The sequence below is a fragment of the Aquarana catesbeiana genome, linkage group LG13, assembly GCF_042186555.1.
Source record: "Aquarana catesbeiana isolate 2022-GZ linkage group LG13, ASM4218655v1, whole genome shotgun sequence".
NCBI classification, from domain to species: Eukaryota; Metazoa; Chordata; class Amphibia; order Anura; family Ranidae; genus Aquarana; species Aquarana catesbeiana.
In genome coordinates, this window is record NC_133336.1 from 21,242,403 (window position 1) to 21,266,429 (window position 24,027).

The 24,027-nt window shown below is 45.6% G+C and overlaps 1 protein-coding gene across 1 annotated transcript in view; it reads left to right on the forward strand.

Moving 5' to 3' along the window:
- The window catches only part of EFCAB11 (EF-hand calcium binding domain 11), a 63,815-nt gene extending 42,234 nt beyond the window's left edge, over positions 1–21,581 (forward strand). Inside the window, exon 6 of the mRNA XM_073610301.1 lies at positions 18,603–21,581. Within this exon, the coding sequence (XP_073466402.1) occupies positions 18,603–18,684 (82 nt within the window). The 3' untranslated portion in view covers positions 18,685–21,581. The remainder of the gene's footprint in view (positions 1–18,602) is intronic.
- The last annotated feature ends 2,446 nt before the right edge of the window (positions 21,582–24,027 follow it).

Genomic DNA, 24,027 nt, shown 5'->3' on the forward strand with positions numbered 1-24,027 from the left:
ATCGTTCTTGCCAAACCAATCTATTAACCTTCTATGAGGAGGTGAGTTGCCATCTAGATAAAGGAAGGCCCGTAGACGTGGTGTATCTGGATTTTGCAAAAGCATTTGACACAGTTCCCCATAAACGTTTACTGTACAAAATAAGGTGCGTTGGCATGGACCATAGGGTGAGTACCTGGATTGAAAACTGGCTACAAGGGCGGTGTTCAGAGGGTGGTGATAAATGGGGAGTACTCAGAATGGTCAGGGGTGGGTAGTGGGGTTCCCCAGGGTTCTGTGCTGGGACCAATCCTATTTAATTTGTTCATAAACGACCTGGAGGATGGGATGAAGAGTTCAATCTCTGTATTTGCAGACGATACTAAGCTAAGCAGGGCAATAACTTCTCTGCAGGATGTGGAAATCTTGCAAAAAGACCTGAACAAATTAATGGGGTGGGCGACTACATGGCAAATGAGGTTCAATGTAGAAAAATGTAAAATAATGCATTTGGGTGGCAAAAATATGAATGCAATCTATACACTGGGGGGAGAACCTCTGGGGGAATCTAGGATGGAAAAGGAACTGGGGGTCCTAGTAGATGATAGGCTCAGCAATGGCATGCAATGCCAAGCTGCTGCTAATAAAGCAAACAGAATATTGGCATGCATTAAAAGGGGGATCAACTGCAGAGATAAAACGATAATTCTCCCGCTCTACAAGACTCTGGTCCGGCCGCACCTGGAGTATGCTGTCCAGTTCTGGGCACCAGTCCTCAGGAGGGACGTACTGGAAATGGAGCGAGTACAAAGAAGGGCAACAAAGCTAATAAAGGGTCTGGAGGATCTTAGTTATGAGGAAAGGTTGCAAGCACTGAACTTATTCTCTCTGGAGAAGAGACGCTTGAGAGGGGATGTGATTTCAATTTACAAATACTGTACTGGTGACCCCACAATAGGGATAAAACTTTTTCGCAGAAGAGAGTTTAATAAGACTCGTGGCCACTCATTACAATTAGAAGAAAAGAGGTTTAACCTTAAACTACGTAGAGGGTTCTTTACTGTAAGAGCGGTAAGGATGTGGAATTCCCTTCCACAGGCGGTGGTCTCAGCGGGGAGCATTGATAGCTTCAAGAAACTATTAGATAATCACCTGAATGACCGCAATATACAGGGATATACAATGTAATACTGACACATAATCACACACATAGGTTGGACTTGATGGACTTGTGTCTTTTTTCAACCTCACCTACTATGTAACTATGTAACAAATCACTTCTTCTAGCACAAATTCAATCCCCTCCCATCCACCCCCCCAGCACAACCCCCCCCCCCCCAAATCACCCCTCCTACCACAAACCCTCTCCCTCAATCCCCCTCCTATCACAAATCCCCCCCCATCCAACCTCACGGCACAATACCACCCTGTGACCCCCTTCCCTCTCAAATCACTCCTCCTAGCATAAATCCTCCAGCCTCCCCCCAAAAAAACTTCCCCTTGTAGAACAAATCCCCCCCAATGATTCTAGCTAAATACTGTATTTCTGTATAAAAACGTCAGACTCAATTCACTAAGCTTTGACACATGTTAAATGGCAAAATGGTTTTCCCTTGTGTGCCTGTTATTCTCAGCTCTCATTGGCTCTTTGCCTGGTGAATATTGAATTAGCCGCATAGCCATTTCTTTCCTCAGCCATTCATTTGTGTCAGTTTTGCAGTTTCCGTTGTTCCGTCTCACACTTCTTAAAGGATTAAATGATTACCCTCTCCGGCCTATTATTTCCGGCGTATAATCAACTTTAAGATGCTTCCAGATACTTATCTTCTAAAGTGGTTTGAAATGATTTGATCTTTAACGCCGCATTATATTATTTTGTTCGCCACTTGTCCCGCTGTCCAATTTGTACGCTGATGAGTGATACCTGAGCGTGTCATTGGTTGTTCTCTCCGAGGATCATCTTTGCTCTTTTTCTTCTGTATCATCTGGTGAAATGGTTTGTAATAGATTACTTCTGTCTATCAATTATTTATATAGATTTGTATCTATATTTTTATCTACATTAATTGTTGGCTTTAGGATTGTCTGTAATAAATATAATTTTGTAGGTTGCCGTCCCCCGTCACCCTCCCCCCCCCCCCCCCCCCCATTTTTGGTCTAACTTTATTTTTCCTATTCAGAGGAGACAATAGTCTAGGGCAGCTTATGTCAACCTTTTTAACATGGACAAACCCTTTAAATAACTTTCCAGGCTCAGGGAACCCCTGCTAATAGTTATTATATCTACAACTCACGGTACATTAGCCTGATGGTCGGCGGCAAGAATATCTCTTACATTGGAGGTCAGTGAGAAGAATGCTCCTTACATTGGTGGTCAGTGAGAAGAATGTTCCTTACATTGGTGATCAGTGAGAAGAATGTTCCTTACATTGGTGATCAGTGAGAAGAATGTTCCTTACATTGGTGATCAGTGAGAAGAATGCTCCTTACATTGGTGATCAGTGAGAAGAATGTTCCTTACATTGGTGATCAGTGGGAAGAATGTCCCTTACATTGGTGGTCAGTGAGAAGAATGTCCCTTACATTGGTGGTCAGTGAGAAGAATGTTCCTTACATTGGTGGTCAGTGAGAAGAATGCTCCTTACATTGGTGATCAGTGGGAAGAATGTCCCTTACATTGGTGGTCAGTGAGAAGAATGCTCCTTACATTGGTGATCAGTGTGAAGAATGTTCCTTACATTGGTGATCAGTGGGAAGAATGTTCCTTACATTGGTGATCAGTGAGAAGAATGTTCCTTACATTGGTGATCAGTGGGAAGAATGCTCCTTACATTGGTGATCAGTGAGAAGAATGTTCCTTACATTGGTGATCAGTGAGAAGAATGTTCCTTACATTGGTGATCAGTGGAAAGAATGTTCCTTACATTGGTGGTCAGTGGGAAGAATGTCCCTTACATTGGTGATCAGTGAGAAGAATGTTCCTTACATTGGTGATCAGTGGGAAGAATGTTCCTTACATTGGTGGTCAGTGAGAAGAATGTTCCTTACATTGGTGATCAGTGGGAAGAATGTTCCTTACATTGGTGATCAGTGAGAAGAATGTCCCTTACATTGGTGGTAGAATGTATCTACCAGACGGCATTGTTCTGGTGCAGAACTTGGGGCCAGTCACACGCCTCCCTGATGGTATGGCATGATGGAGCATTATCTGCTTGTATTTCTCAGAATTGAGGACACTGTTGATCCTGACCAAATCTCCAGAAATGCAGCCCAAAGCTTGCAAGGAACCTCCACCATGCTTCACAGTTGCCTGCAGACACTCATTATTGCACAGCTCTCAAGACCTTCCCCCAACAAACTGCCTATTGCTACAGCCAAATATTTCACATTTTGACTCATCAGTCCAGAGCACCTGCTGCTATCTTTTTTTGCACCCCATTTTGTGTTTTTGTGCATAGTTGAGTCGCTTAGCCTTGTTTCTATGTTGGAGTTTTGGTGGCTTTTCGGCTGTAACTTCTACCTGAAAACTGCTTCTGGCCAGACTTCTCTAGATGGGTGTACCTGGGTCCCATTGGTTTCCACCAGCTCTGTTCTGATGATAACGCTGGACATCTTCCGATGTGGAAGGGAAGTAAGCATGATGTGTCCTTCATCTGTTGTATTTTTTCCTTGGCCGACCACTGCGTCTACGCTCCTCAGCACTGCCCATTTCTTTGTGCTTCTTCAAAAGAGCTTGAACAGCGCATTCTATGACGCCAGTCTGCTTTGAAATCTTTGACTGTAGGAGACCTTGCTGATAAATTATAACTACCTTGTGTCTTGTTGCTGTGCTCAGTCTTGCCGTGGTGTATGACCTGTGACATCAAACTGTCTTCCACAACCTCACCTTTGTAGCAGAGTTTGGCTGTTCCTCACTCAGTTTTCAGCCTCCTACACAACTGTTTCTGTTTCAGTTAATGACTGTGTTTCACCCTACATATGAAATTAAAACTGCTGGTTTTTCATTTTTAATATGTTGTAATGTCTGCGTCGGAACCAGGAAAGTCCATTTGCCCCCTAGAAAAATGTTTCTCTACTTATAAGTTTTGGGGACGTAGATACATGTCACATTTTTTGGGGAAAAACTGTCCAGCACATCCTTCTTTCATTTTCTACTTATTGAACCCTTGCCGACCAGCGCACGACGATGCACGTTGGCACAGCTGGGCAAATGGGCGTACAGGTATGTCCCCTTTAAATCGTGGCATTGTGGGCACGCGCGTGCCCGCCGCGTACTCCGTGACCATGCCCGCGGGTCCCGATCGCGTCACGGAGCTGCAGAACAAGGCATTTCCCTGTTCTGCCTAGCAACATGACAGAGATCTACTGCTCCCTGTCATCGGGAGCAGTGATCTCTGTCATGTTCTAGGTAGCCCATCCCCCCCACACTTAGAATCACTCCCTAGGACACACTAAACCCCTTGATCGCCCCCTAGTGTTAACCCCTTCCCTGCCAGTGTCATTTACACAGTAATCAGTGCATTTTTATAGCACTGATTGCTGTATGAATAACAATGGTCCCCAAATAGTGTCAAAAGTGTCCGATGTGTCCGCCATACTGTCGCAGTCACGATAAAAATCGCAGATCGCCGCCATTACTAATAAAAAAAGATAATAATAAAAATGCCATAAATCTATCCCCTATTTTGTAGACGCTATAACTTTTGCGCAAACCAATCAATATACGCTTATTGCGATTTTTTTTTTTTTTTTTTTTTTACCAAAAATATGTAGAAGAATACATATCGGCCTAAACTGAGAAAGAAATTAGTTTTTTTTAATATTTTTTGGGGGATATTTATTATAGCAAAAAGTAAGAAATATTGCTTTTTTTTTTCAAAATTGTCGCTCTTTTTTGTTTTTTAGCGCAAAAAATAAAAACCGCAGAGGTGATCAAATACCAAAAGAAAGCTCCATTTGTGGGGGATAAAAGGACATTAATTTTGTTTGGGTGCAACGTCGCATGACCGCGCAATTGTCAGTTAAAGCGACGCAGTGCCGAATCGCAAAAAGTGCTCTGGTCAGGAAGGCGGTAAATCCTTCCGGGGCTGAAGTGGTTAAATTGATGATCATTAGCACCTGCTTGGTATAGTTAGTTAATCATACACCTGACTCTAATCCTTCAAAATCCTTGACTGTGTACAAGTGTAAGAACTGATGCTGGTTTGAGGGCAAAGGGTAGTCCCACCGAATATTGATTTGATTTAGATTTTACTTCTGTTCGCTCACTTTGAATTTTGTAAATTGTTAAAAAATAGTTAATTAAAAAACATATTTTTGAAAACATTCTTACTTTACAGCATTTCTTCACACCTGCCTAAAACTTTAGAACAGTACTGTACATGTCCCATGAGGCATAGCAAGATTGACAGTTATCAGCATGACTCCCAGAGACAGAGACTATAACAGCTTCAACTCTTCTGGGAAGGCCGTCCACAAGGCTTAGGAGTGTATCTATGGGAATGTTTGACCATTCTTCCAGAAGAGCATTTGTAAAGTGAGGCGCTGATGTTGGACGAGAAGGCCTGGCTCGCAATCTCCGCTCTAATTCATCCCAATGGTGTTCTATCGGGTTGAGGTCAGGACCACAAGGTTTAGGAGTGTGTCTATGGGAATGTTTGACCGTTCTTCCAGAAGAGCGTTTGTAAAGTCGAACGCTGATGTTGGACGAGAAGGCCTGGCTCGCAATCTCCGCTCTAATTCATCCCAATGGTGTTCTATCGGGTTGAGGTCAGGACCACAAGGTTTAGGAGTGTGTCTATGGGAATGTTTGACCATTCTTCCTAAAGCGCATTTGTGAGGTCAGGCACTAATGTTGGATGAGAAGGTCTGGCTGACAGTCTCCACTCTAATTCATCCCAAAGATGTTCTATCGGGTTGAGGTCAGAACTCTGTGCAGGTCAGTCAAGTTCCTTCAACCCAAACTTGCTCATCCATGTCTTTATGGACCTTGCTTTGTGCACTGGTGCGCAGTCATGTTGGAACAGGAAGGGGCCATCCCCAAACTGTTCCCACAAAGTTGGGAGCATTAAATTGTCCAAAATGTCTTGGTATGCTGATGTCTTAAGAGTTCCCTTCACTGGAACTAAGGGGCCAAACCCAACGCCTAAAAAACAACCCCCACACCATAATCCCCCCTCCACCAAATGATTTGGACCAGTGCACAAAGCAAGGTCCATAAAGACATGGATGAGCGAGTTTAGGGTGGAGGAACTTGACTGGCCTGCACAGAGTTCTGACCTCAACCCGATAGAACATCTTTGGGATAAATTAGAGTGGAGAGCCAGGCCTTCTTGTCCAACATCAGTGCTTGACCTCACAAATGCTCTTCTGGAAGAATGGTCAAACATTCCCATAGACACACTCCTAAACCTTGTGGACAGCCTTCCCAGAAGAGTTGAAGCTGTTATAGCTGTAAAGGGTGGGCCAACTCAATATTGAACCCTACGGACTAAGACTGGGGTGACATTAAACTTCATGTGCGTGTAAAGGCAGGCGTCCCAATACTTTTGACAATATAGAGTGTGTTGATTTTGAATTGCTCAGGTGTGTGCTGCTTTATGTAGAAGCTTTAGTCTAGACTGGGATGGGCCTTTGCCTTATCTACAAAAATTGGTAGGGGTGGGTCATCCTCGAACGATTCTCCAAACCTGCGGTAATCCTCGCTTTGACTCATCCGAGTTGTAAACGCGATAACAATCTCCATTCCCTCTTCGGCTGTTGCCCGCTTCTATAAAAGTTTTCCATATTTGTTTTTATTTTTTTTCTCTTAATCTACATATTTCATCTCCATGTCAGGGGAACGATCAGTCTTCACAGACCAGCGGCCGCGCGTCCCGCTCATTCTTATTTGTAATATTTATAAATGCGTTCGCCAAAATAATTCCACGGTGAAAAGTGTAGAATTCAGTGAGGTCGGTAAATCTCACAAATCACAGCGCAACACTCTGCTGATCTATTCTAGTTCATTTGTAAATCGATTTGGAATTAAAAAACACGCTCACGTTTTGCTTTTCTTTTTGGGGTAACAGATTTGTTTTTAATTCTTTCTAACAGATTTAAAAGGGGAAAAAAAACATTACACCGATAGTAGGATTTTTTAATTGAATTTGTATGACCATCAGGCTTACTGGTTGCTCTCAATAAAAGCCCGTTGTAATAATTGTGGAACATCCCACATGCAGATTATAAACTTTGCAGAGAAAGTCGTTGTGGAGGCGCCTTTTACTGACCAAGTCAAGTCAAGCACGCATATTGGTTACAATATAAAACATTGGAAATGCTTGGTTCTTAGTATATGGTATACATGTTGTGATATTCCAGGGCAGGGGTCCCCAAACTTTATAAAGAAAGGGGCAGGTTACTGTTCTTTAGGCTATGGGGGGGGGGGGGGGGTGTACTGTGGCAAGTGGGAGTAGAAAATTAGAAAATGCTCCAGGCTTGATGGTCCGCTGGGTTAAAAAAATTACATATTGCCCGTGGTCAATAGGAGGAAGAGAAATGGTGCCCCATCATTGGTAATAGTGGGAGGAGTAGTGCCCCATCACTGGTGTCAGTGGCAGGAATAGTGCCCCGTCATTGGTTTCAGTGGCAGGAATAGTGCCCCATCATTGGTGTCAGTGGCAGGAATAGTGCCCCATCATTGTTGTCAGTGGCAGGAATAGTGCCCCATCCATGATGTCAGTGGCAGGAATAGTGCCCCATCATTGTTGTCAGTGGCAGGAATAGTGCCCCATCATTGGTGTCAGTGGCAGTAATAGTACCCCATCATTGTTGTCAGTGGCAGGAATAGTGCCCCATCCATGATGTCAGTGGCAGGAATAGTGCCCCATCCATGATGTCAGTGGTAGGAATAGTGCCCCATCCATGATGTCAGTGGTAGGAATAGTGCCCCATCATTGGTGTCAGTGGGGGGAATAGTGCCCCATCATTGGTGTCAGTGGGAGGAATAGTGCCCCATCATTGGTGTCAGTGGGAGGAATAGTGTCCCATCATTGGTGTCAGTGGGAGGAATAGTGCCCCATCATTGGTGTCAGTGGGAGGAATAGTGCCCCATCATTGGTGTCAGTGGGAGGAATAGTGCCCCATCATTGGTGTCAGTGGGAGGAATAGTGCCCCATGGGCCAGATAAATGCAAGCAAAGGAGACCACTGCACTACCCCCTACTAGTGGGAGGAATAGTGCCCCATCATTGGTGTCAGCGAGATGAATAATCCTCCATATCAGTAGAAGAAAGTGCCCCAAGGGCCAGATGAGAACATACAAAGGGCCACAGTTTGGAGATTCCTGTTCCGGGGTTTGTGAGTTTAGTCCAGCCAGGGTATACAGTTTCGGATGTGTTGTTCTACTTTTATTTTAAAAGAATGTAAAAGTTCCAAGAAAACAGTTGCCCTTACAGGGTTTCCACCATCATTTCAAACACAAATTAAAACAACATCAAACCTTCTGTCGTCTTCTTGCAGTGCCGATTCTCAGACCTCATCCCTGAACCTTCTCTCAGCACCGCTATTCTCATTTTAAACTCTGCCCTTCCCTCCCGGCTCTCTCTTGAAGCTCCCTGCTGCTCTTGCCCACACCATGTCCTCTGGGCAGGAGACCTCCTATGTGAAGCCCTAGACTACTGTCAGGTCATCGATTGTAAGGACTGTGCACACACAGCCTGCTGGTCCCCAGTAAGATCTGGACACGGGATTGCAGGCTTCTTAACTCCAAATGCTCTTCAAAGTCTGTGGAGTCCAGAACCCGAGCCAGGCGTTACCGAACCTGCAGAAACCCGAAAACACCATTTTGCCTGATCATAACAAACATTCTGGAGCCCCTCCATCTGCATTCTTGAGAACTGTGTTGCCATTTACCTTTTTCAACCCGGTGGCAGGGCTTCTACCCTCTCGAAATTGTTTGAAGTCTCTGGACTCCAGAATCAAATCCAGACATTGCCAAACCTGGAGAAAACTGAAACCCCCAATCTTCTCTGCTCTTAAAATACCTTCTGGAGCCCCTCTATCTGCATCCACGTGACCTGAGGGCCGTTTACCTCTTTCAACCCGGTGGTAATGTTTATACCAACAACACAATATTCAGAACATAACAATTATGAGAAACTGGACATTTAAATTACAGAATATGGACAATAATTCACACCAAAGAAAAAAGAAACTGGTGAAACACACAACAAATATCAAAACCAAAAAGTTGTGCAAGTTGAGAAGCAGCAATTCCGCTGAGTAACACAAACACAGAAATAATAAATTGGAAAAAGTTGGAATCGCGCTGAAAACTGACATGCAAGTGAATATTCACCACTCAGTAATGAGTCCATAAATGCATATCATATAAATATACAAAGTGAATAAATGTGAACATATCAAAGTGACATAACACCAAAATAAATGATGTCATAAAATGTAAACACGTAAGAATGAAAATGTAATGAATAAGAGTCCATATACATAAATAATTAAATCACCAATGTGATAAGAAAATAAAGAGTCCATAAAGGGCTGAATGGTCTCTGCTATAAATGGAAATAGTGCTCGATCCACCACCACAAGTAAACAATGGCCGCTTACCAGAGACTCATGATCCCCCACTACAGAGGATCAGAGAAAGCTTGAAAGGGATAAATTCTCCAGACCTCCGGACCACAGCCGATGAACCAGAATCCTTAGGGTATCCTGGCACAACCAGGGCGTTGTTATCGTGGCATAAACACTCAAACTGGCACGTTTGGACATCAACCCGCATTAGGATGAATGCACCATAAAAAATATAAAAGCTCCAAGAGTGTAAAACCATTTACCCCTTATTAAAATAAATGTCAATAATTGCACTCACATGATGGTAGTAAAGTAAGCGCCTAAAGTGTCCGGAGCACCGGCCGGTAAGTTCATAGACAAACCCATCCTGCTGGTAACCGCAACAGCGATGAGAGGTGACGCAAGCGCGTCGCTCCTCCCTACGCGTTTCGTAATAGAGTTTATGTCGTCCAGGGGCGACCTAACTTTACGCAGCGTTTTACATATACATTGTACATTCAGTCCCTACCCTCAAGGAGCTTACAATCTAAGGTCCCTAACTCACATTCATACATACTAGGGACAATTTAGACAGGATCCAATTAACCTACCAGCGTGTCTTTGTAGTGTGGGAGGAAACCGGAGTACCCGGAGGAAACCTACGCAGACACAGGGAGAACATGCAAACTCCAGGCAGGTAGTGTCATGGTTGGGATTCGAACCAGCAACCCTTCTTACTGCTAGGCGAGAGTGCTACCCACTACACCACTGTGCCGCCCACATCTATTACATGTATCAGGACTGCTCACTCTGGCAGACCGATCTAGTGGAGAAGAGCTGTGAGTGTGGGGAGAAGAGGAAGGAGCTGTATGGACTGGGCTGTGAGTGCGGGAACAGCAAGACAGAGAAGGGAGGAGAGAAGCTGGCTGTCAATTACCAGGCTACATATGTATGTATTCATTGGATAGTGTGTTGTGGTTGTGTATTTATACATGTTTGTGTGTATCTGAGTGCATTGATGTATCTCAGTGTGTGTATATATGTGTGTGCATGTATATAACTGAGCATATGTACAGTATATATCCGAGTGTGTGTATGCATGTATCTGAGTGTGTATACCTGAGGGTGTATATATGTGTGTATACATTAGAGCTGCACGATTAATCGTGGAGAATCGTTATCGCGATTCTCCACCCGCCACGATCGCAACTCCGGATTTGAGCGATTCTGATCATCAAGCAATTTGTAAGAATGTGAGGTGAAAATAGCGCGCCGCGCACCGATCGATGGTGTCCCCGGGATGCTGCCTGTTTCCCTGTTTCGGAGCGGAGGGGAAGCCGTCGGAGCCAGCGCGAAACGTCTGACGTCACTCAGCAAAAAAGAATGTGATTGGTTGGGTAAGTGTGTTTCTTCTTCCCAGAAGTCTCGGGGACAGCGCACCAGCACAAGCGTGACTGCAGCACTGACGAAATGTGAGCTACTGTATCAATCTCTCTGAATTAATCTCTCTCGCTCTCTCTCTCTCTCTCTCTCTCTCTCTCAATCAATCTCTCTCAATCAATCTCAATCAATCAATCGCTCTCAATCAATCTCAATTAATCAATCGCTCTCAATCAATCTCGATCAATCAATCACTCTCAATCAATCGCTCTCAATCAATCAATCAATCAATCTCTCGCTATCAATCTCTCTCTCTCCTAAAAAAAAAAAATGACATCACAAGAATCGTGAGAAAATCGTGATTTTTTTATTCTAAGCAAAAAAATTGTGATTCTCATTTTGGCCACAATCGTGCAGCTCTACATGTATCTGACTGTATATATCTGAGTGTGTATATACAGTATCTCACAAAAGTGAGTACACCCCTCACATTTGTGTAAATATTTTCTTCTATCTTTTCATGTGACAACACTGAAGAAATGACACTTTGCTACAATGTAAAGTAGTGAGTGTACAGCTTGTATAACAGTGTAAATTTGCTGTCCCCTCAAAATAACTCAACACACAGCCATTAATGTCTAAACCGCTGGCAACAAAAGTGAGTACACCCCTAAGTGAAAATGTCCAAATTTGGCCCAAAGTGTTCACCAGAGCTTCACAGGTTGTCACTGGAGTCCTCTTCCCCTCCTCCATGATGACATCACTGAGCTGGTGGATGTTAGTGACCTTGCGCTCCTCCACCTTCCGTTTGAGGATGTCCCACAGATGATCAATAGGGTTTAGGTCTGGAGACATGCTTGGCCAGTCCATCACCTTTACCCTCAGCTTCTTTAACAAGGCAGTGGTCGTCTTGGAGGTGTGTTTGGGGTCGTTATCATGTTGGAATACTGCCCTGCGGCCCAGTCTCTGAAGGGAGGGGATCATGCTCTGCTTCAGTATGTCACAGTACATGTTGGCATTCATGGTTCCCTCAATGATCTGTAGCTCCCCAGTGCCGGCAGCACTCATGCAGCCCCAGACCTTGACACTCCCACCACCATGCTTGACTGTAGACAAGACACACTTGTCTTTGTCCTCCTCACCTGGTTGCCGCCACACACGCTTGTCACCATCTGAACCAAATACGTTTATCTTGGTCTCATCAGACCACAGGACATGGTTCCAGTAATCCATGTCCTTAGTCTGCTTGTCTTCAGCAAACTGTTTGCAGGCTTTCTTGTGCATCATCTTTAGAAGAGGCTTCCTTCTAGGACGACAGCCATGCAGACCAATTTGATGCAGTGTGCGTTGTATGGTCTGAGCACTGACAGGCTGACCCCCCACCCCTTCAACCTCTGCAGCAATGCTGGCAGCACTCATACGTCTATTTCCCAAAGACAACCTCTGGATATGACGCTGAGCACGTGACCTCAACTTCTTTGGTCGACCATGGCGAGGCCTGTTCTGAGTGGAACCTGTCCTGTTAAACCGCTGTATGGTCTTGGCCATTGTGCTGCAGCTCAGTTTCAGGGTCTTGGCAATCTTCTTATAGCCTAGGCCATCTTTATGTAGAGTGACTATTCTTTTTTTCAGATCCTCAGAGAGTTCTTTGCCATGACGTGCCATGTTGAACTTCCAGTGACCAGTATGTGAGAGTGAGAGCAATAACACCAAATTTAACACACCTGCTCCCCATTCACACCTGAGACCTTGGAACACTAATGAGTCACATGACACCGGGGAGGGAAAAATGCTAATTGGGCCCAATTTGGACATTTTCACATAGGGGTGTACTCACTTTTGTTGATTGTATATATCTGTGTGTGCGTGTGTGTGTGTGTGTGTATATATACATTGATCTGAGTGTATATATATGTGTGTATACATGTGTCTGAGTGTGTATAAATGTGTGTGTATATATGTGTGTGTGCATGTACTGTATGTCAGCCCTCAAATTTTCCACTCGCCTATTCGCATGTTGCGAGTGGAAAATGAGGGCTGGCGAGGAGCTGGGCTGCCTGGGGGGGGGGGGGGGGCGAGCACTGCCGGCGGGCGGAGCTGATCGGGAGCCATTATCCCGGTGGAAGAGTGCATGGAGTTCCAAGAGTGCAGAGGAGAACCACGGTATTGCGGTAAAACACGCCGTAACAGCTGACATTAAAACTGTCTCCGCTCTGCTCATTCTCGCACAGCCCCGCCTCCTGCGTGCCTGTGATAGACAGAATGCATTCCCGCATTGGACCTGCGTTCTGTCTATCACAGGCACGGGGTTAGGAGGAGGCGAGGCTGGGCGAAAATGAGCAGAGCGGAGACAGTTTCAATGTCAGCTGTTACGGCGTGTTTTACCGCTCTGCGACCCTGGCTCTCCTCTAACTCATCATGATCCATCTGCCCTGGCAAGGCTGCAATGGGGGCACTGTGAGGCTGCTATTCGGGGCACAGTGAGGCTGCAATTTGGGGCATAGTGAGGCTGCAATGTGGGGCACAGTAAGGCTGCAATGGGGTCACGGTGAAGCTGCAATGTGGGGCACGGTGAGGCTGCAATGTGGGGCATGGTGACGCTGCAATGGGGGCACAGTGAGGCTGCTATTTGGGGCACAGTGAGGCTGCAATTTGGAGCACGGTGAGGCTGCAATTTGGGGCACAGTGAGGCTGCAATGTGGGGCACAGTGAGGCTACAATGTGGGGCACGGTGAGGCTGCGCACGGTGAGGGCGCAATGTGGGGCACGGTGAGGCTGCGCTCGGTGAGGGCGCAATGTGGGGCACGGTGAGGCTGCGCTCGGGGAGGGTGCAATGTGGGGCATGGTGACGCTGCAATGGGGGCACAGTGAGGCTGCAATTTGGGGCACGGTGAGGCTGCAATTTGGAGCACGGTGAGGCTGCAATTTGGGGCACAGAGAGGCTGCAATGTGGGGCACAGTGAGGCTGCAATGTGGGGCACGGTGAGGCTGCACACGGTGAGGGCGCAATGTGGGGCACGGTGAGGGCGCAATGTGGGGCACGGTGAGGCTGCGCATGGTGAGGCTGCAATGTTGGGCACGGTGAGGCTGCAATGCACGGTGAGGCTGCAATGATGGGCACAGGTTAAGCTGCAATGATTGGCACAGATCACGCTGCAATGATGGGCACAGGTGAGGCTGTGCTGAGGGGAACTGATAAAGTTGTTGTTAATAGCTAATTGTGTAACTTAATTCTGCATTAAACATTTAAGTGTCATTTCATGAGATAATTTATGATGGCATGATTAGGGGCGGGGCAGGATAAAGGTTGGGTGGGTCAATTGGTGGCGAGTAACCCTCCAGACCTGGCTAGTAGCTCAGGACTTGAAATTTTGAGCCCTGCTGTATGTTATTGAAAATATGTATATATCTTAGTATATGTATGAATTTGAGTGTGCATGTGATTAAATAAAAATATTTATATATCTGAGTATGTAATTCCATTGAGGTGAACATCTGATAATTCATACAATTAATTACTAATAATTTCCTTATATACGTATACCTAAAAAAAGTGAACACCAACTGTACAATAACTTAAGTCCACTCAAGTGAAAAAATATTCAAATTGATAAATTCTTCTTCCATGCCTCACACCTAAAGACAGTGGCTCCCCCATAATTTTGCCCCCCCAAGTCAGAATGTAATACAGCGCTTCAGCATCTATCCAAGGGCAACTTCCATACTAAGCATCACAGGCAGTGCAAGCAGATCTCACAGATAAAAATCCATACAAGCACTTCAAGGAGAAACGGAACTCACAATAGTGAAATACCATCAAGTTTTTATTTAAAACAATTTTTTTTAGCTGACTGACATAAAAGCACACAGGCCGCCCCATCCTTCCCATCCCTCAAAGTCTGTTGGTGTACATCTCACTACCCCGTCCACTCCCGCTCCAAGGTCTTTTACAATCCTATTGTCTATAGTGTATACTAAAAAAAAAAAAATGCTGTGCACCAGTAAAGTGTTCGGGTTTGGCTTGAAGAAAGGGTGGCAACCCTAACAGTCCCCCACCACCCTCCTGTGATGATGTCACCATCTTCAGGATCCTGAGAGTACCCTTGCTGCTGAATATCCAATAAGAATTGTCCACGCCATAAAGGCAATGACAGGGGAACTCGCAGAGGGATACAAGCAGGAAGTAAACCAAAGAGAAGACTCAGGCTGCAGCGTCACATGACCGCAAGTTAAAATACCGTATAATACTCGAGTATAAGCCGAGTTTTTCAGCACATTTTTTTGTGCTGAATGTGCCCCCCTCGGCTTATGCTCGAGTCAATCACTTTTCTGCAACAAAAAATGTAATTTTTTTCCGAACCGAATATGGGGCCCCCGAGCTAGGAACCCCAAATTTGGTGTGCAAACCCAGTTGAACTAGTACCACAACATATCCAAAGCTGGGGTACCTAGCACCAAGTGGCCCCGAGATATGGGGCCCCAAAGTCAGTTCAGAAAATGTCATTCTCTGCTGCAGAAAAGTGCTCGACATTTTCTGAACTGATTTTTGGGGCCCTGTATCTCAGGGCCACTTAGTGCTAGGCACCCCAGCTTTGGATATATTGTGGTGCTAGTTCCACTGAGTTTGCACTCCAAATTTGGGGTGCCTAGCACTAAGTGGCCCCCAGATACGGGGCCCAAAAATCGGTCAACTGCGTCCATCTGCAGCAATGTCATTTCGGGACCCTTTGGGTCCAGAGACCCCAAATTTTGGCTGCAGCTAGAGGGCATCTAGGAACCCTTAACTACCGAGTTTGAAGTTCGGGGGACCTATGGCTGCAAATGGGCACAGTGAGGCTGCAAATGGGCACAGTGAGGCTGCAAATGGGCACAGTGAGGCTGCAAATGGGCATTGTTGACCCTCTTTTCCACTTACAGTAGCTGCACATTTCTCACCCTAGGCTTATACTCGAGTCAATAATTTTTCCCAGTTTTTTGTGGTAAAATTAGGTGCCTCGGGTTATATTCGGGTCGACTTATACTCGAGTATATACGGTAAGTAAAAAACTAGCATTTAGGTTGTGATTTTCTCTGTTCTAGCAATCAGATAGAGGGGGATGGGAGGAGAGTGTCATTGATCCCCGAGAGGGGCTTTTAAAAGATCGGTATCACAGAATATTTTGCACATATTTACCGCAACCCATTTGTATCCTCTATATAAATCTGACAATGTATGCAGATATCTGCTGTTGTAACGAATGCTATGGAAGTCTTTGTGATGGGTTTCCAGATTGCTGCGTGTTTTGTACATATAATCTACTCCCTTTAGGAGGAATGGAGGTGGTACAATGTAATATGTGCCTTTCTTAGATATATATTGTATATCAGATCCTATTACAGGGCTGCTGAGTGTGGGCAATAAATTGTGGATTTTGAGATCCATTACGCCTACATGGATTACTGGGATTGCATATTGAGCAATGTTTAGTACTAAGATGACAAATATCACATCTGTTTGGAAAAATAAATAAATACTGTATGTACAGTGCCTTGCAAAAGTATTCACCCCCCCCCCCCCTTGGCTTTTTACCTATTTTGTTACATTACAGCCATCAATTTTTTTTAATCTGAATTATATGTGATGGATCAGAACACAATAGTCTAAGTTGGTGAAGTAAAATTAGAAAAATATATACATAAAACTATTTTTCAGAAATAAAAAACTGATAATTGGCATGTACGTATGTATTCACCCCCTTTGTTATGAAGCCCATAAAAAGCTCTGGTGCAACCAATTACCTTCAGAAGTCACATAATTAGTGAAATGATGTCCACCTGTGTGCAATCTAAGTGTCACATGATCTGTCATTACATAGACACACCTTTCTGAAAGGCCCCAGAGGCTGCAACACCTAAGCAAGAGGCACCACTAACCAAACACTGCCATGAAGACCAAGGAACTCTCCAAACAAGTAAGGGACAATGTTGTTGAGAAGTACAAGTCAGGGTTAGGTTATAAAAAAATATCCAAATCTTTGATGATCCCTAGGAGCACCATCAAATCTATCATAACCAAATGGAAAGAACATGGCACAACAGCAAACCTGCCAAGAGACGGCCGCACACCAAAACTCACGGACCGGGCAAGGAGGACATTAATCAGAGAGGAGCACAGAGACCTAAGGTAACCCTGGAGGAGCTGCAGAGTTCCACAGCAGAGACTGGAGTATCTGTACATAGGACCACAATAAGCCGTACGCTCCATAGAGTTGGGATTTATGGCAGAGTGGCCAGAAGAAAACCATTACTTTCAGTATAAAACAAAAAGGCACATTTTGAGTTTGTGAAAAGGCATGTGGGAGACTCCCAAAATGTATGGAGGAAGGTGCTCTGGTCTGATGAGACTAAAATTAAACTTTTTGGCCATCAAAGAAAACGCTATGTCTGGCACAAACCCAACACATCACATCACCCAAAGAACACCATCTCCACTGTGAAACATGGTGGTGGCAGCATCATGCTGTGGGGATGTTTTTCAGCAGTCGGGACTGGGAAACTGGTCAGAGTTGAGGGAAAGATGGATGGTGCTAAATACAGGGATATTCTTGAGCAAAACCTGTACCACTCAGTGTGTGATTTGAGGCTAGGACGGAGGTTCACCTTCCAGCAGGACAATGACCCCAAACACACTGCTAAAGCAACACTTGAGTGGTTTAAGGGGAAACATGTAAATGTGTTGGAATGGCCTAGTCAAAGCCCAGACCTCAATCCAATAGAAAATCTGTGGTCAGACTTAAAGATTGCTGTTCACAAGAGCAAACCATCCAACCTGAAGGAGCTGGAGCAGTTTTGCAAGGAGGAATGGGCAAAAATCCCAGTGGTAAGATGTGGCAAGCTCATAGAGACTTATCCAAAGCGACTTGGAGCTGTGATAGCCGCAAAAGGTGGCTCTACAAAGTATTGACTTTAGGGGGGTGAATAGTTATGCACATTGACTTTTTCTGTTATTTTGTCCTATTTGTTGTTTGCTTCACAATAAAAAAAAAATAAAATCTTCAAAGTTGTGGGCGTGTTCTGTAAATTAAATGATGCAAATCCTCAAACAATCCATGTTAATTCCAGGTTGTGAGGCAACAAAACACGAAAAATGCCAAGGGGGGTGAATACTTTTGCAAGGCACTGTACTGTATCCTATATTACCAAAATTATTGGGACACCTGCCTTTACACGCACATGAACTTTAATGGCATCCCAGTCTTAGTCCGTAGGGTTCAATATTGAGTTGGCCCACCCTTTGCAGCTATAACAGCTTCAACTCTTCTGGGAAGGCTGTCCACAAGGTTTAGGAGGGTGTCTATGGGAATGTTTGACCATTCTTCCGGAAGCGCATTTGTGAGGTCAGGCACTGATGTTGGACTAGAAGGTCTGGCTTGCAGTCTCCGTCCTTGTTCACCCCAAAGGTGTTCTATCGGGTTGAGGTCAGGACTCTGTGCAGGCCAGTTAAGTTCCTCCACCCCAAACTCACTCCTCCATGTCTTTGTGCACTTTAAATGCATTTTCTGCCATTTTTAGTACAGTTTCCTAAACCGTATACTTCCAATCAAGGCATATGTTATAGCGGATCTGCTGAGACTTGTAGTTACCCATGGAAAGCCCAAGTGTGTACGGTCAATAAAACAGTAACCTTTCATTCTGTGTTTTCTCCCCCAGGGAAGTGGATCAGGACTCTGACGGTTTAGTGTGCTACAAGGACTTTGAATTTGCAATGGACTACGGTGGGAGAGAGGACTAGATTGAACTGTATACATGGCGGGACGGAGGATTCATTATCGATGCTGCTTCATTGTTTTCCTCAAAAGTGTGTCTCCTGGAGCGATTTCCCTCCACTTCCTATCCTGTGACACACTGTGGACCTCAGAACACTACTGTAAAGGATGATTTGTAGGCATGTAGGGAGGGTAGCTCTTAGGTGAACCCAAAAGAGGTCACCATTGTAGAGATGCAAAAAGATCATCAAGATGTGAGCACGCCAACCATGTTTAATAGATACTGTTGATTTTTACTTGTTCTAAGAGTATTCAACGCGTTTCGACTTCTCACCAATCCCCATTCATCAGAGCTACAGGGTGCAACAAGCATTGCTCAGCAGACATACTGTTTGATATACATTATTACATAGGACATCCTATATTTTACATTAAATGCTGACAGATATTAATGTATACGTTTCACCCTTTAGCCCTGATGATGGGGGTGATCCCATGAAACGTGTTCTCCTGTGATTGTACACAAAGTTATCAAAAACAAAAAAAAGTAAAAATTTGGCTGGAGCTGTGTTTTTAAAGCCCAAGTTTAGGTAAATTACAGCACAAGGGACAGTGCTCACATTCAATGTAGTGTCGCTTGTGCTGCTGGTAGTTATCTTAGTTGAAGTCCAAAGTCCTCTTCCCCTAGACCCATTCCTCTCTCCCCCAACCACCATCGCACTACCGCCATACACCTGCAGCCACCACCATACCCCCCACAACCACCACTATACCTGCACCATACCTCAGCAGCCACCACCATATCACCACCATACCTGCGCAATAACCACAATACCTCCACAACCACCACCATACCTCCCCAACCACCACCATACCACCACCCTACCTCCGCAACCAACACCTTAACTCTGCAACCACCACCCTACCTCCACAACCACCACCCTACCTCCGCAACCAGCACCATACCCCCACAGCCACCACCATATCTGCATCATACCTCAGCAGCCACTACAATACCTCCCCAATCACCACCATACCTCCGCAACCACCACCATACCTCTGAATCCACTACCATACCTCCCCAACCACCACCATCCTACCTCCGCAACTATCACCCTACCTCCGCAACTATCACCCTACCTCCGCAACCACCACCCTACCTCCACAACCACCACCATATCTCCAATATAGCTCTGCAGCCATCGCCATACCTCCCTAACCACCACCATATCTCCAATATAACTCCACAGCCACCACCATACCTCCCCAAATACCATCATATCTCCTCAAATACCAACGTATCTCCCCAACCACCACCATACCTCATCAGCCACCACTATACCTCCCCAAATACCACCATATCTCCTCAAATACCAACGTATCTCCCCAACCACCACCATACCTCATCAACCACCACCCTACCTTTGCAACCACCACCATATCTCCAACATACCTCTGCAGTCACCACCATACCTCCCTAACCCTCACAATATCTCCAACATACCTCCGCAGCCACCATCATACCTCCACAGCCACCACCATACCCCCACATCCACCACCATACCCCCACAGCCACCACCATACCTGCACAATACCTCCTCACCAACCACTGTACCTCCCCAGCCACCACCATTTCTCCACCATAACTCCACAGCCACCACTATACCTCCCCAACTATCACCCTACCTCCGCAGCCACCACCATACCTCTGCAGCCACCACTATACCTCCCCAACCACCACCATATCTCCAACATACCTCCACAGCCACCACCATACCTCAACAGCCATCACCATTCCTCCTCAACCAACACCATAATGCTGGGGGTGGGGTTAATACAAGAGCTGCTGGACCTGTCACAGGAACCCAACAACAGTGCTGACTTTGCCCCCCCCGCCCATTCATAGAAGCTGTACTATAGCTTCCATTGATGAAAAGTTCTCTATGAATGGCGGAGGCAGACCGTTAATGAATCTGCTTGTCCGCCCTTAAAAAAGAGACCTTTTAACCATTGGAAGCTAAAATACAGATTATATGAATGAAAGGGAGGGCCGAAAGGGCGCACACAGCCGACACTCTTGATGAATGCCTGTGACAGGTCCAACATTCATATTATCACCCCCACCCAGTGCTGTGACTGTGGAGGGTGGAAGACTTCAGGTTTCAACTACAGCAGAGAAAAATCAGGTCTTGCCCTGGGCTGTGTTGTATGGCAGAGCTGTGTAAATCTCAGGTCTGGGTGGACAGCAATACAAATTATTTGGCTAACCATCTTCCTTATATGAATTAAACTGTTTGCCTGGAGTTAAGCTTTGTGTCCATCATCTCCTCCGTGGGGCTTTTTTGATGCTCCGGCTCTCACTCTGACAAAGCGTGGCGGTGTGCGCACGGGTCTCCCCATTCCCCCCCACACCATCCTGGGAACATTGCTGGCACTGCAGCGGCGCAGCCTGAGCTGAACCCTGCAGAATGAAGGAAATTCAAGAAGGTTTAGTGAGCGTTGCTTAGCAATCCAGCCGATCCGTGTACACGAGTACGAGCGCTGACCTTGCTACTGTAACCAGGCAAATTCTCAGGAGCCGTGTGCAGGAAAAGCCGAGGAACGTGGAGCAGGTGCAGAAGTGTCATACCAGGTCAGCGCCACCCGGGGGGGTTCACAACAACGCACGCAAATCCTCCAACTGCAGATCCTTACAAGTGCCCACCGCTGCTTTTCAAGCTCTGAAAAAGTCAAAGACGGAAATAAGAAAATAAAGAACATTCAAAGATAATCGCATCTCATCCTTTCTGCTTCCGGAATGATGCATTTACCTGCTTTATTAAAGTGGACCTGTCAGATATATTAAAGCGGAGCTCCACCCAAAAAGTGAAGCTCCGCCTTGTGTGCACGCTCCCCCCCTCTACTGGTTTAGACCGGTACTCGCTTCCACTTACCGAGGCGATCTGAGCTGGAAGTCCCCCCCCCAACCCTATTGGACCATTCACAAGGCGCAGCCTGTTTCCCTTAGTAGAGATGCAAGCGCCTGCACCCAGAGCCGATTAAATAATCACCTCGGGTGAGAACATCGCGGGCTCTCTGGACAGGTAAGTGTCCTTATATTAAAAGTCAGCATCTACAGTATTTTTAGATGCTGAATTTTAATTTTTTTGGGGGGGAGCCTGGAGCTTCTCTTTAAAGTGGAGGTCCAGCCTGGGGGGGGGGGGGGGGGAATAAAAGTCAGCAGGTAGAAATACTGTAGCTGCTGACTTTTGATATAAGGACACTTACCTGGCCAGGGATCCCGTGATGTTGGCACCCCCAGCCGATCTGTCCATCGGCTCTGGGTGAAGGCGCCAGCATCTCTTACTAAGAGAAACAGGAAGTGAAGCCTTGTGCACATGCGTGGGTAGTGCTGCACTTTCTGAATGGTCCCGCTGTCTTCTAGGATCTGTGTGTCTTCCAGAAGGCAGTGCGGGGGGGGACAGAAGTTTTGTAGATCGCCACAATGTTGCGGCGATCTTATACAGTGGGAGCAGATACCTGGCTTTGCCAGGTATCTGCCCCCCCCCCGAAAGGTGCCAAATGTGGCTGTGGTGGGGGTGAGGAAGCAAACAAGCGAAGCTTCCCCTTTTTGGGTGGAGCTCTGCTTTAAGGTTAAATCTGACCTTCAGTCTTGCAGAGTTGTACCGTCTCCTCTCCTGGACTGAAATGGCTTCCTCTGATTTCACTGCACACTTTGAGCTTCTCACAATGTGCATTAGAAGGTGCAGCAAGTCAGATAGAGCCCCGCCTTATTTCCTGGCTGGAGGACGCCCATCATCATGTACCACTTTCCTCCCCAGGATTCTCTGTCCCTTTCATTCCTTGGATTTCAGTTCTTTTAACCTTTAGCATCACATATAGGCATTACCTAGTGCAGGCTGCATGCAAATACAGCCTGCCTAGTGACACACCCACTCCTCCAGACTGACATCCAAATCATCAAGGCATTTTTATATTTGCATAACTCCTCCCAAGAGCCAGCCCCCTGCTTGCATCAGTAGACAACAAGGAAACAATTTGGATTGGAACTTTTCAGGTACTCCAACTATTAGACCCCTTTAACACTGAAGCGCTGCTAAAACAGCCGCTAAGGCGCTGGTCATTTTTGTGGTGCTTTTGCTGCGCTTTTCGGGCGGCTAGCGGGCCAAAAAAGACACGTTTTGTGGCAGTTTCGAAGCGTTTCTTTTTTTTTTAAGGCGCTTTCGAAGCGCTGCCTATTTATTTCAATGGGCAGGGGCGTTTTTGGAGCGCTTTTTACAACGCTCCAAACATGCCCCAAAGATGCTGCTTGCAGTACTGTTTCTACCGCCCCGCAACCGCACCGCCCCAGTGTGAAAGCACCCATTCAAATGAATGGGAGGCAGTTTTCAGGCGCTATTTTTTGCGCTAAAACACCTGAAAACTGCCTCAGTGTGAAAGGGGTCTTAAACTGATAAAAATATACATTTTATTGGTCACATATTTTTTTATTTTTTCCCCTTTTATTGGTTGAACTAAATGGACTTGTGTCTTTTTTCAACCTGACTAACCATATATCATAAAAAAAATGTTAAAAGTAATATGAAAAGCATAAAGTGTCAGAAACCATAAAATTAGACCGAGACAGAAGTACAGTTAAATCACACTTGTTTATTAATAAAAGTAAAAGGAACAAACGTAGTCAAAACATAGCCAAAGTTCAGTAACCAGAACGGATAGTCAGCCAAGCCAGAAGTAAGGGATCAATGTAGTGGAACAGCAAGCAGGATCTGGAGCCAGAAGGGATGTCAGCAAAGCAAGTCATGAACAGGATTGCAGGAGATAGTTTCTGTGATGTTGACCAAGGTGAAGGCAGAGCTCCTCTGGACTGGACAGCTTAAGTAGGCAGGACTGACGAGCAGGATATCATCAACAGCTGAGTAACTGTGGAGAGATAGGAGCTGGCAATTAGCCGACAGCTGAGCGGCCAGCTCAGAAAAGGAAGGGCTGAGCCCAGCCCTGACACATATATAATACAAAAAAATGTTAGTAATATGAAAAGCATAAAGTGATCACAAGACAACTTAGGGTACAAATTTCTCATAGCCAATGCTTTTTGAGATTCTTCTCGGGAACCGAGACCATACAAGGGAGCCAAATGGGTGAACATAGCATACAGCTGATAAAAACACATCACACTAGAGGGATGAACCACCGTCACCCTCTGGTAGGCCCAGCATTGTATCACCTAACGGCATCCATAGATGGCAGTCTTTAAAAATATTGGGGGAGTTACTGTAAGACCATGATCTCCCACTCAGGTAGAACATGGAAGCCTGATGATGTGTAGCAGATTAAGAGAAAGTATGCTCCAAACTATTATTATTATA